The sequence below is a fragment of the Diadema antillarum genome, unplaced genomic scaffold (genome assembly GCF_040938485.1).
Source record: "Diadema antillarum isolate AM-2024a unplaced genomic scaffold, OU_Dant_1.0 seq00001410_RagTag, whole genome shotgun sequence".
NCBI lineage: Eukaryota > Metazoa > Echinodermata > Echinoidea > Diadematoida > Diadematidae > Diadema > Diadema antillarum.
Genome location: NW_027272164.1, coordinates 327,513 through 341,889, shown reverse-complemented (window position 1 = coordinate 341,889; position 14,377 = coordinate 327,513). Strand labels below are relative to the sequence as shown.

The following is a 14,377-nucleotide window of genomic DNA, read 5'->3' as shown; positions in this document are numbered from 1 at the left end:
TACACAACTGAAATGTTCACATGCAGGCAACAGAACACCAACAGTAAATTTGAACGAGAACATAAATCATCGAATATCTGAACTTTAGGAAGGTTAACAGTGACACCGGAAGTTAAGAAGCTCACAGGTAACATCCAAGTAATACTGTATTTCTATCTTGACACTTTAAAAAAGAGTTAAGCATAATCGTGTACTATTGTTACACTTACGAAACCCCTCTTATATTTGTTCTATCGCTTTTGTGTTAGATATTTGCTCTTGGTACTGCGATGGAAGATGTAAAATGACTCAGAGAATGTGCACAAATATCCATTAGTGTATTTCATCTATGCTATCATGATATCGCATGCTGCTTTTGTAAAGAGAATGAAAGCATTTTACTATCCTTGATCTGGAAAATCTGACGGAGCCCCTGACGATGAGAATGCATAATTCTATGCCTAACCAAAGCTAATCCTCATTTTCTTTGCAGACAAACACACCAATTAAAAGATCAGGACATCGTTTCATGAAATTTATCAGCATTGACACGCTGTCAGTCCTTGACAATTACCATAGTAACAGTCAGTGCCCGAGTTTCTCGGCCATTCAAAACCAAGGATTTTACTGAATTTGTCAGAGACTGAACACTTCTCAGGGCTGACAACTTTCATGAAATACTGTCAAGGTGTCCAGTCAGTTACTGATCTGCGCCAGCTACGTCAGCTTGACAAAAAGACATACCCTATCATAGTGAGTTTTCACCCCGCAAGAGGGGGCTGTTTCAGAGTTTGGGAGCACCTTCTTTGTTCTTTAGTCTCCAGAGTGTTGAGTGGAAGAAATGTCCCGAATAAAATACTGAGTACCGGAATCTTCTCAGGACTTGGAAGCACGGAAATTTAGCATGAATTGAAATAGAGTCCAATCATAGCCACTGTGTGTTAGTTAATGAAGCAGGTAGGGCCTACTAATGTGGTGCAGGTTGGCTCAAAACATACTAGACCAATATTCATTAATTGATTCACGACTATGATACCTTGGAACTTTTCCTTTCAGTTATACAGACTGAAAGTAATTAATTTTCTACGATAATATCTTGGAATATCGAGAAAAGTTTGATAGATATTAAGTTGGTATTAAGAACAATCTCCAGGTTTACATATTGTGGAATTATAGTGTCATTTATGTCTAAGATCGCCCGTTCCCCCCCCCCTCCTCTTTCGCTGAAACGTATCAAAGGTTTTGCCCCCAGAGCATTCTTTACTTATGACGAACACTGTTTGTTTTGTATGCTAATGGACGTAATCCACACATGATTCATTAGAAAAAAATATAGATAAACAATAAGCAGAATAGAATATCTGAATCTTCTCATTAGTCATACAATTTTGAAGATACCATACACGAGACATCAATAACATACCAAGATTCTGAGCATGACGAGAAAATGATACAGCGATGGGAAAAGGAAATCCCGCGTAAGCCACAATCAAGACAGCTACTGAAGTTCGTTATCTTCATGTCAATTTTGTACATCATGCTCTTTTGTTTTGATCGTGATGAAATCCACATATACAGTTTACACCCAGCACATATCATGTGGCTGAATAATCAACGGAACCCTGTCAAATGAATTATGGAAGGCCAAAGCTTATTATTTTGTTCACTGAAACTGCGGATACAGTGTGATAATGAACTAAAATGGTCAATGACTAACGGAAAGTTGTCGGGTGATCTAGTATTCCTCAATCTCGCCCTCCTCTTCCTCACCATCGTTGGAATCAACGCCGACCTCTTCGTAATCTTTCTCGAGAGCAGCGAGATCTTCTCTAGCCTCGGCAAACTCTCCCTCCTCCATGCCCTCTCCCACGTACCAGTGGACGAAAGCGCGCTTGGCGTACATCAGGTCGAACTTGTGGTCGAGACGAGCCCAAGCCTCGGCGATGGCCGTGGTGTTGCTCAGCATGCACACGGCACGCTGGACCTTGGCCAGATCGCCACCGGGTACGACGGTTGGTGGCTGGTAGTTGATACCGACCTTGAAGCCAGTTGGGCACCAGTCGACGAACTGGATGGATCTCTTGGTCTTGATGGTAGCGATGGCGGCGTTGACATCCTTGGGGACGACATCACCACGGAACAGGAGACAGCAGGCCATGTACTTGCCATGACGAGGATCGCACTTCACCATCTGATTGGCGGGCTCGAAGCAGGAGTTTGTAATCTCAGCAACGGTCAGCTGCTCGTGGTAGGCCTTCTCGGCAGAGATGACGGGAGCGTAGGTGGCCAGTGGGAAGTGGATGCGGGGGTAGGGCACCAAGTTGGTCTGGAATTCGGTCAGATCGACGTTGAGGGCGCCATCGAATCGCAGGGATGCTGTGATAGATGACACAATTTGGCTAATGAGACGGTTCAGGTTGGTGTAGGTGGGACGTTCGATGTCAAGGTTCCGACGGCAGATGTCGTAGATGGCCTCGTTGTCGACCATGAAGGCGCAGTCAGAGTGTTCCAGTGTCGTGTGCGTCGTCAGGATGGAGTTGTAAGGTTCGACAACAGCTGTGGACACCTGAGGAGCAGGGTAGATTGAGAATTCCAGCTTGGACTTCTTTCCGTAGTCGACGGAGAGACGCTCCATAAGAAGAGAGGTGAAGCCAGACCCGGTGCCACCGCCGAAGCTGTGGAACACCAGGAATCCTTGAAGTCCAGTGCACTGGTCAGCCTGCAGACAAAGAAAAAGAAGTGGTTCAGAAACAGTCAACAAGCTTGGTTTGGTATCCGCAATGGTATTATCGAAGATTTTATAATCACTAGTTAATCCAGGACAATTCGTGTATATTATTGTGTATATGCGCGTATGTAGCATTTTGTGATCATGTTTGAATAACAGACATACAGATCATCTTGTCAATAAAGTTTCCATCGGTCGTGCAACAGAAAATGTGTGTCCTTCTAAGTGAGCCATATTCATGATAAATGTAGTTTAAAAGAAAATTCGAGTGTTAAGAGTGTAAATGGAGTATGACAACGTTCTATCTATTCGCAGCAGTGGGTGTCATACAAGAATATACCTTTGAGTGAAATACCCCAGGAAAACATACCAACTTTCTGATCTTGTCTAAGACTTGGTCAACGAGCTCCTTGCCAACGGTGTAGTGACCACGGGCATAGTTGTTGGCGGCATCCTCCTTGCCAGTGATCAGCTGCTCAGGGTGGAACAGCTGGCGGTAGGTTCCGGTGCGGACCTCATCTAGCAAGGTAAGGATACACAAGACCGGCGATTTAATGACTGTAATGAGACTGTGAGAATAACTTGATCAGATGGTATTTTAACTCTCATTTTTTTAGTGTTAACCCTTCAATGTTTGTTATGATGTATAAGGTACTTAAAATGATAATTTTAATACAGAGAGAATACCTGAAAGATCACTGAAAGACCACTGCAAATGCATTACAACAAGCCAGCGAAGTTAATGATTGAAAAGGAAACCTTGTGAAAAAAACACACGTGGTATTCGAATTTCAAAATAGCACAAGCCTGAGTTCACGCTTATAGCCGCTGACTAGGTTGTACTCTGATTCGTTCTCATAAATATTTTGTTTTTCCATTTACGCACAGTGACGATTCACATTAAATCAAGATAGTAGTGTTGAACGGTTGCATTGAAACCGGAAATAAATTCCGTTATATATAGTTTGAACAAGAGGTGTAAACAAATGCTTTCATGCCCTACTGTCGCACGTTGGCCATCCAGCGTTATTTACTCTGGCATCTCATCGCTGAGTTAATATCAACTGAAATTCCACAGCTGTCAAACAGAAGAGGTGATATAGGATAGGAGATAATATAGCGATAGTTCTTACCGACAACCGTGGGCTCGAGATCGACGAAGACGGCACGGGGAACGTGCTTGCCGGCTCCAGTCTCGCTGAAGAAGGTGTTGAAGGAGTCGTCACCTCCGCCCAGTGTACTGTCAGCTGGCATCTGACCATCCGTCTGGATGCCATGCTCTAGACAGTACAACTCCCAGCATGCATTGCCGATCTGGACACCGGCCTGACCAACGTGGACTGAGATACATTCACGCTACAAGAAAGAGGGAGAGAGAGAAAGAGAGAGAGAGAACGAGATTTAATTTCTTGAATGACAATATTCAGAGTAGGACCTGGAACATTTAGAAACTTCAGGATGTTCAGACATGTCAAAAAGTACGTGTCTCAGTCATTTCGGGACCTTTGCTCTGCTTGAATCAAATCACATCTCAAAGCCTCATCCTGATAGTTCGGCACAATATTCTATATATGACATGAATATTACGTGTGTGCGTGTGTGTGTGTGTGTGTGTGTGTGTGTGTGTATGTATTTTTGTATGTATGTGTATATGAATACAGAGAGGGGGGGGGGGCGAAAGCCTGGACAAAGAACTTAAATTCTGAGGATATAGCGAGAAGGCAGAGTACCGACAATGCTTTCCTGACTGCGTTCCTGACCGAGAGCGTCTTGCAATGTTCCTGCGACCGTTTCCTGCCTGCATACACATTGTTTATCTATCATCAGGCACGATAGTCAAGATGACTAATGTTATGGGAAAAGATGTACAGAGGATCCTTAGCATCACATCAACGTGGGTCGAAAACTACATTAACGAGGATGATGGATTGCTTATTCTGCCGAGGTTCGAACAGCCTTTTATCTCCTTTAGCCTGGAATGAGCAGCCTCGCTCTAAACCAAAGATTCGGAAAGGTGACTGAAAGCAGTAGCATTTGCTGACCCTTGGATTTAAAGAATTAGTTTTGGGGGTAACTTCAAGAGAATCAGCAGCAAAACATAGACCCTTTAACACATGTACGTGTCCGGTTATTGCCCTTGAAATTGTCCACTACAGTCGTGACAGTGAAGCATGAATCCAACACTCCTGACACTGCCCGGCAACTCCGCTGGACCAAAGTCCTATCTCCGCTGCGCTGGGAGCATACACTTTCTCATAACCCGCTGTGGTCGTGATATATGATCAGTACTGATAGAAATTGACAGAACTGGCCACCGGTAGTCGCTTGCTCTGGAGAGGACAGGCAAGGTAACTGTTCCAGCTTAAGATGTCTGAATTCCTTGAGACAACATTTTGTAGTCAGCTTTCCATTGGTACAAAATCTACAGGTTAGCCATGCATGTGTTTATATCCTAGTCGCGCACTATATTGGATGGTGTACGTCATGAGCTCGATATCCACGAATCATACAGTCCTCGAGCCACATAGCCCACAACTTATGTATACAGCCCATGAGTCATAGGACCCATGAGTTCGGCACTAGGCAAATAAGTCCCATGAGCATGAGTCCGACACTAGGCAAACCAGACCCACGGAAATTGACGCATTAAGCCCCGTGGTGTAATGTCGAACTCGTTGGTCGTTTTTACGTAGTGTCGAACTCGTGGACCGTTCTGCCCAGTATCGGACTCATGGGTCTTATTTTTCTAGTGTCTAACTCATGGGCTGTAAGACTCGTGGGTCGTATGAATCATGGATCTTCATTCAATGTCTAAGTCATGGGTCATATGACTCGTGGGTGTCGGTCTCATGGGACGACTCCATATTGGAAGGCAATGCTGTGAGGACATCAAGCTAAAACGATTTGCGAGAGAAGACCGAAGCAGAAGGAACAGAAAGCTAGGTTACATCACGCATTGAAACCAGGTATAAAAGAGGGGAGGTGGTAGAAGACCGATGAGAGTAAGGATTTGCGTGTCACCTCCACCTGTATTTAACTCATTGCTTCTGTGAAATAGTAACACACATACAGATTTGCCATGCAACACATTCGGTTCCCGTATCCAGTGGGCAAGTGCAACAAGGGACACCTCTTGACAAAATGGCCGATTTAGTCACAATAAACACCCCAACGCCTCTACTACTCAACCGACTCCCACCGGGAGTAACACGAGACACCTCAAAGAGGCTCAAGAAAAGCGGGGTACCACAAGGGTACACAAAATCTCAGAATTCCCAATACGCATGTAGCGAGTTACCTCGAGATTTTCAGACCTTTCTAACAGTGAAATGAAAATAAGTCACGGAACACGCTTGATGATATTCTGATATTAGACGAATTTATACATTATGAACGATAACGGTAATTCTACCTTTAGTCAGCCTGTCCGGGTTGATTTCATTCTTTCTTGATCACAACTTTAATATTCTGTTTATGTAGAAGTAATAATTATGTAAGCCACCATTGTAGGGCAATTCCTCCTGCTTGTCCCGATGAACGACATTCTGTACAATAACTATGACAGAGAATTCCACCTTGTAAAACCGAAAAGTATTACAACAGAAGACAAGTGACCTTTGAATTGTTGAAAGGCTTTCGCAATGCTCAGTGGGTGAAAGGAGGGGGGGGGGGTTGTAATTATGACATCTTTGTTGTGATTTGACAAGCTTTATTCTGTAATTCTGCCGATAGATAAATTGCATATGACATATTTTTAATCTGAATGAGGGAGAGTCGGAGATGATCCCTGAAGCACGCATTATTTTTGACAGAAGATGTCGGAAGAAGTTGTTCGTATCGAATTTTTTAACAGACTGATGTAATGTTCATGTCCATCCATTCGAATGTTATGTCCCATTTCATTATCGTTCATCTCGCTAGTTTGCACTATATCATGAGGACGATGACCCCCTTTAAGTGCTATTAGGGTATTTATTGGGGAGGACGTATGCTTTATTTCCGAAGTCACATCACATTTATAATCCACGAGCTAACATCACGTGACACGAATGACTCATGGGCAGGCGAACCGTGGTCGTAGACGTGACCACGCCCCTAAATTGTAAGATTGATTAATGAGTTATGATTCGTCTGCAAGTTAGTCTTACTAATACGGTTTGTATATTAAGTCTCAGTAAACGAGTGAAAAAACAGCAAAAACAACTGCACCATATTCAGTTGCGCGTTAAGTATGTAGAACCACAGTAATGATTCATCATGCCGTGCTTATGCATGGAAAGCCATTGCCAAAGTTTATGAATCGTAACAAAATCCTACTATCAATTTTATGTCAACAGACTTTTTACTCAGAATAATATCATGCCTCTTTCTCTCGATTCTTCTTCGGGAACATGTCATTAATGAAAAACATGCATATTGTAAGGATTTCCATTGTTACGCTGTAATGGTGTTTCATCAATAAGGATTATGACTACAGCGTGTGACGCAAATGTAATGACCATTAGCTAAATTAATGTCTGACGAAAATGAATATCTGTAGATTTGGTGTGTGAACACTCACGCACTAATTGTCATCATATTTCGTTTGACTCGGCGAGCATTTAATTTCATCGGCAATTTTTAGATTCAGTACTAATGGCATGGAATAGTTTTGGTGAGATGGGGCTTCAGGTTTTCATCTCTTTTTTTTTTGGTTAGAAAATGTGTAACCTCTTATGAAATATGAAAGAGCAAAATTCTAAAAGGAATTGAAGTTTATTTGATAAAAATCGCTTTTGAAATTGGCTGAGATATCCAAACACACAGAGGTGTAAATAAAAGATGCGACCCACCTTTTACTATAGGATTACTTTTTTTTTACTCGTTTTTTTGATATCTCAGCCATTTCATAACTGAATTTCATCAAATAAAATCTGGATTACTATAAGAACTGTATGCTCACTTTCATAAGTGGTTTCTAATTATCTCGCAAAAAAAAAAAAAAAATCTGAATCCCCCATCTCAACCAAAACTGCACATCGATCCCTAATGATTTCCATTCCATGCATGCATAAAGGAAATAATCTCGCTAATCTTTAATGCCCTCTTTTCGATTATGGATTGACATCAGAGTTTTTCTTTTTTCGTTTTTGTTTTTGAGGTCGAAATCAGAGAGTTCCGACCCCTTTAATATGCTTCTTCTCTTCTTTCCTTCTTTCCCATCCTCTGCTTCCCCCCTCCCCATCTCACCCCGTCCCCTCTTTATCGCTATACCTCGCAAACACGGAGAAACGTATACACATCACACATGTAGGCCTACATCACACACATATGCACATGCACAATCTAGTCAGACACACAAATGCACACACTTTCTTTCTTTCTCTTTTCCCTCTTCCCCCTCTCTCTCTCTGTTTACTCCCCTCCCCCTCCTCTTTTCCCCCTCTCCTTGGTCCCGTTTCTCTCATTTTCTTCATCTGCCCATGCTTAAATTCGATAGTTTCCTGTATGCCATTGGATGATAAATGCGCAAATACACCATGCACTAAAGAGCGTGTATCACGACGTCTTCCACTGTCGTTTATTATACTAGTAGACGTCGATTACGAGCCTCCGTTCGTTGTGCATGTGAGGAGTGGCTTTATAAAGTCGCAACTCACATATATTATGATTATCGATGCTTGTGATATGATCCTTCCGAGAGATCATGGTCCTCTAAGCGGAAAGCACACTCAACCCCCCCCCCCCCTTTCCAAAACTATACGTAATCAGATAAAACGATGCCCATCATCAAAAGAAGATGCAGACCACCGAATCTGGACCTATCAACACAAACTTTGCGATGAGACCTAAAGACGAAAAGTTCTGCTTTGCATTTACTTAATTGATTATACATAATGGCTTTGTAGAGCAACAATAGTATATGCTTAATCCCTCTGTTATTCCAGGCGTTACATTGATCGTTGATTGTATACACAAGATTCTCTGTGTCAACTTTTGAAAGTCACATTGAACCGACTCCAATATATCGGAACGAATTCCCGCTGGCAATGGCGGGGTAAATAGAATGCCGCTTTAAAAGCATTTTGGCGTTCGAAGCCACATCAGACATTGATTTCTATGATACGCCAGCCCCTCTGCACCATCTGCCAGCTGTTTGCATCCTTTCCACGCAGTCTTCCGCAGCAAGCACAGAGTATAACAAATCACCAGTTGTCAATGATTGTAGGTCTGCATTGGATTCGGACTCATTATCCGTGGTCATGCTGTTACATAGGTCTAAAGTGTGCAGCGGGTGCACCGGTAGAGCGATTGGATGATGGGGAGTGAGGGGAGTGGGGGGGGGGGGGCACTGGACTATAACAGGTTGAGAAAAAAAAAGTCCTACTTATGTTATGACAGAAATGACCGGGACATTATGCACATAGATTACATACCAAGTGCATAGAGACACACATGCATACACATACATGTATAATAAACTGATGTGCGGACATGATACATAAGCACATGCATATACCCGCTTTTATAGACCTACTTCATATTTTCATATTCTTATCTCTCTTTATATAAATTACACAAATTATCTCTTCGCAAAAGGCGATTTTCATGCCAGAGAATGGCTGTTTTTGTGACTTCTCTGGAAATCCGAAGTAGTAGCGTGCGTGCTTAAAAATGCTGATGATAATGATAATAATAATATTATATAGAGTGTATGTATCTTTATTTTACTGATCATGTAGACAAGAACATGTTGTTAATCCTATCTGGTTATATATATTTACAACGATTCGCATGTCAAATTCATGATATTGTTTCTTATACATGCTGTTGAAGAAAGAAAGTGAAAATAAAGTTTGAATTTGAATTTGAATTTGAATAATAAAATGCATTCTTCGGAATAATTGCGAGAAAGCGATATGAATCGGAGATTATGTTTTCTCGCATTTTGGAACAATGATGCTCAGATCTCATCAGACATCTTTAGCCTGGTGTCGATGTCATCAGCAGAGTACATGCGGCGTATATACTACTTTCAAGTACTCGTAGTCGGTGAAACGGATCATTTAACTTTTCAAGGCGCTCAGCACACACAGCAGAGACAAACACACACATGCATCTTCTTTTCCCGCATCTATTACATCAGACGTTTAATGCAGAATGCGCCAGCAAGGGAACGGAGAAATGCTAATTGTATGGCTATTCGATGTAGTGCGATGCAGAATGGTGGGGTAATATTCGAGGAGAAGGCAGCTTCTGTCGCACTATCTTCACGTCAGACGCTGACGTGGATCGGGGGGAGGCGGGTGAAGACTCGAAGTGATTTGTGCAGTGAGTAGTTTGGCAGCTATGACTCATCGCCGCCATTTTTTATTCCCGGTCCATATTATTATGATGACGGCGCTCCGGAGGCGCCGTGGCAGATACAGAGTGTTTCAGCAAAACTACCCCAGATATTTTTCATGTCAATACTCATACCCTCACTCAATAAATCCATATAGAATTTTCTTGCATGTTTGCTTGTTATCATAATGAGGCCTCCATCCATTTCAAGCTTAATCGCTTACGATGGTGGTCTCCTGCATTCAATGATCTCTGTTATTTACTGAAAAATATTGTTTATTTTATTTTAAGTTTCTGTGTACGTACACTGCTCAATGCAATCGCCTATGTGTATCTTTTTGTGTACTGTTATCGATTTATTTCACTGCACTTGCTATTCTATGTACTTTTTAAAATTTGTATTAAAATTGTATCATATTGAATGCAGAAATAAATCAAATCAAAAATCAAATAATAACGCATCCTTGCATGATTTTAAACGACAACATTTAAAGGTTTCTAGTTTCTTTACTAAAGGAAAGTGATGCTCCTAAGTCGCGCTGTGAGAGATGTCCGTATTTTGCCTGTTATGATCGTAAATCGCATCATGATCAGACTGATGATCACATTGTTCACTTCACAAGCTCTCCCTGATATTTTGTGGAATATCAGCAGACACGGTGGACAGTTTTTCCATTCCCTGGAATTTCATTTGCAAGTTATGATTGAAACAAGGAAATCGGGGTTTATTTGCGGCCTACATGAAATACCACCAATTTGACACATGATGAAAAGCCTTATCATGCTAATTCTAGACACATAATACATTCATAAATTTGTTTGTTTTGTTTTAATAACTATGTTATTGCTGTAATCATGATCAGACTGACAATATCAATGAATAAATTTGATCATGTTGATAATGCAAGAAGTATAAAACATTATTCAATCAAGTAAAGTACCATGTCTACGAGAATTGATTTGCCATGTTATAAACCTCGTGCAGATTTTGTGAAAACTGCATGCTACATTAGCGAGAGATTTGTACAACTGGACAATGAAGCGAGTTCACATCTATAGTGGTGATCGTATAGCCTGCTGATGGTTGTGGTAACGCTAAAATCGATGATGACGATAATGATGACGACGATGATGACGTTGCTTGATTAGGATCTCAACGTTTGCACTATGGACTCACACGAGACGTTACAGGTGAGGGGTAGAATCAAGCAGATATAATACACCCATGAAACTGTGACTGTAGGTGTTTCAGTATACATGTATGCAAATTGAAGTGTTTTTTTTATGAGATACCTTGTTCTGTGCGAGTCATTACTGTTGGGAACACCGGCTTCGCTGGCTGCCTTTTCCCTTGCGTGACATGATCTCTGATTGGCGAGTTCTTAAATTCTTAAGTAGCATTTCTCTTACCGCCAGTCCACTGCACTGAGATTGCTCCATAAAAAAGAGGAAAACGACATTAAATATTTTTGTCTTCTGTTCGTGCGCCATTTCGAGCCTGTTATCGTGGGAGTCTGTTCGTTTAGTGTGTCCACACGTATATGAATTTCATCTTCACAAGGATCACCAAAATGGACTTATGAATAATACAGACAATGGCAGAAGGTATGTATAAGACAATGCAATGTAATCATGGATATAATTATTAATTGGATGACACTTAAAGCAATATTATTTAAGTAAATATAACATGTAATTTCTATGCTCATATCATACTAAAAAAAGACATTGCCAATGTAGAAGAGATGGCAGGACATTTTATAATTTATTGACGTGGAACCGAGGATCTGCCATAGGACTAAACATAATCCCTATTATGTGCCTCCCCTGGCAATGCCTGACCAAACACAATGAAAACTAACACACGATAACACAGATGGGAAGTTAAAGTGCAACTTACATGAGTCAGTGTCTAATATCACTCATTCACTCAAACGCGCTCTGACAGGTATATATTAAAAAAAAAAATCCGTATAGGTGTACAACGGTGCAAACACAGCGTGTTAGGAGGTTTAATTCAGCATGATACCACGTGTCGTATCACATGCCAAATTAACCATCGTCCTCTCGGATAGTTCACTTCACAGCGTGACGTAATCTGCTTTGCTTCAAGGCGTCATTCTTCCTAGCACTGAGAGAACCTGTCATTATCACAGTCACACAGCCGTAGAACCTCTTTATGAATGCGCTTACTAGCTTGATAATCTTAGCCAAAAGAGAGAGTTAAATCGCAAAAGCAATGAATTTACTGAACAGATTAATGAAGGCGTCAGCTCAATTCAGCCAATGACGAAATGGCTATGAATAAACAAGGAAAAGAAGGCGCACTTTAAGTGTCTTTAAATTTGCAAAGGTGGAAACTGATCTACACCGGGTCTGAAGCTATTATAATGGTGTACATGTTTGAAAGTCACCATTACTACTTTTTATAGCCATGGTATACATGTACTGGAATTTGCTGATACTTCCACACATATTTTTCTCTCCTTTCTTGACTAACACAAAGATGGCAGAAAATTTGGCCTTTCGTATTAGTTTGAAATCGAGATGCTTTTGGCAAGAAGTTGGACCACCTTCCTTTTTAGCAAATGACCCCAAAGACAATATGTGCAGTAGGTAATCTCCTCTCAAAATATCAACACACATGGAAGATCAAAGAGGTTTTTAAGTGGCGGATCCAAAGGGGGGCACAACCGGCGCACCCCCACCTCCCCCTTTATTTTTCGTTACTAAACAAAAGACAAAAAATGAAATGAAACCCGGAAGTGGCATCGGAAATATTAGTTGCGCGCCCCCCCCCCCCACTTTACAGTATTCCTGGATCCGCCCCTGTTTATTCTGTGAGCATTCGGTCAATTCTTTCATGATGGCAACATCAAAACCCCTTGACGCCAGAATTGTTATGAGCACCTAAATGGGTCGTTTACTGTTCGTATTCACTTGAATCGACACCTTAAAACATATCTGTACCGCAGTCTCATATTTCTTCCTCTCTCTCTCTCTCTCTCCCTCTCTCCCTGTTCTTTTCTTTGAAATACCGTCTTTTTTGCTTCTAAGTCTGCAGGAGTCTGCCTTGCGGCGGCGACACAGAACGAATTGAAAAGGTGGGTTCTTTGTTTGAGCTAAGCCTGCTCGGGGAAGGGAGGGGGGGGGGGGGGAGGAGGAGAACTAGACTGAGGAAAGGGGGTGTTGCAGCTCCTTGTGAAGTTCACAGGGGATAGGCAACAGTAGACCAGCGGAAGGCTCCTTGGGCTGTATACCTCGAGAATGTATCGATTCTATAACGGTCATCATGTATACATTATACTTAGAATTATCGTTTGAAATTTGACTCCCCCCCCCCCGCTCTATAGATAGATGTTTTACGTGATGCTAGCACGGCGTACAAAAGAGATGACGAATGCACCTCAACAAAAGGGTTTCCTGCGTCGTATGTAAATCTGATTAAACACAAAAATAAGCGGAGAGCTTAAATGCTCTGAATGGTAAATAAGAAGCTTATAAACTCACCATGATGTAACGAAGTTAGATGTTGAATGTGCGAAGAGAGATATTAATGTGGTGTTACGTCAGTATTCTAACTGCGGGTTTGAGTTGAAACACTCTCTTCCTAGACCTGTAATGGGTTCCGCAATTGCACTCACAAAGTGATATCTTCGATGCTGAATATATACAGAAAAACAATTTTCTTGAATACAGCAGAGAGGAAAAGGATTCCCACCGAATTACACTTTTGAATGGTGAGAGATTGATGCAGAGAACGGTATACTGATGGAGTTCAAAGAAAGAGTAAAAAGAAAGAAAAGGTATGGCAGCGTTTTCCGGAGGATGGCTAGAGCAATCACTATGATGATGAAGCGCCGATCTCGAAATGTGCAGCTCGGTGATGGGAGAGCTTGGAAGCCGTAGCATCTCGGGCGATGCAGGCGAGGTCCCTCCCTTCTCTTTCCCCTTCTCTCTCTCTCTCTCTGTTCCCTTCTCTCTCTAAATATTATTATCTCGCTCTCTCCCTCTCCCCTCCATCTCTCCCCGCAGTCTCTCATACAGCTGCTATACAGTGTTTCCACACTGCGCCGTCCCGTCCCTGCTCATATCATTTGCATTACATTTTGCTCCTTGGTGCAAACACGATGGATCAGAATACTTTCTGGAGGGACGGAGAAAGGATATGAGTTGGGGGGGGGGGGGGGGGGAGGAGGAGGGGTAGGGGGTATGAACGGTATTGTTCCGTGGGTATAGTGGAAGAACCGTATATGATCAGGTTAAATAATAAAAATAACAACAATGATAATTATGATGATAATGATAATAATGATAATAATAACAATAATGATAATAATGATAATA

The 14,377-nt window shown here is 41.8% G+C and overlaps 1 protein-coding gene across 1 annotated transcript; it reads right to left on the bottom strand.

Moving 5' to 3' along the window:
* Positions 1-1,166: 1,166 nt before the first annotated feature.
* On the bottom strand, positions 1,167-13,884 carry LOC139709151 (tubulin alpha-1C chain-like). The gene is made up of 4 exons (XM_071621108.1): positions 13,541-13,884; positions 3,841-4,063; positions 3,078-3,226; positions 1,167-2,698 (listed from the first exon to the last, which is right to left on the bottom strand). Exons 1-4 carry the CDS (start codon positions 13,541-13,543, stop codon positions 1,715-1,717), a joined length of 1,359 nt encoding a protein of 452 aa, XP_071477209.1. The 5' UTR covers positions 13,544-13,884; the 3' UTR covers positions 1,167-1,714.
* Between the last annotated feature and the right edge of the window lie 493 nt (positions 13,885-14,377).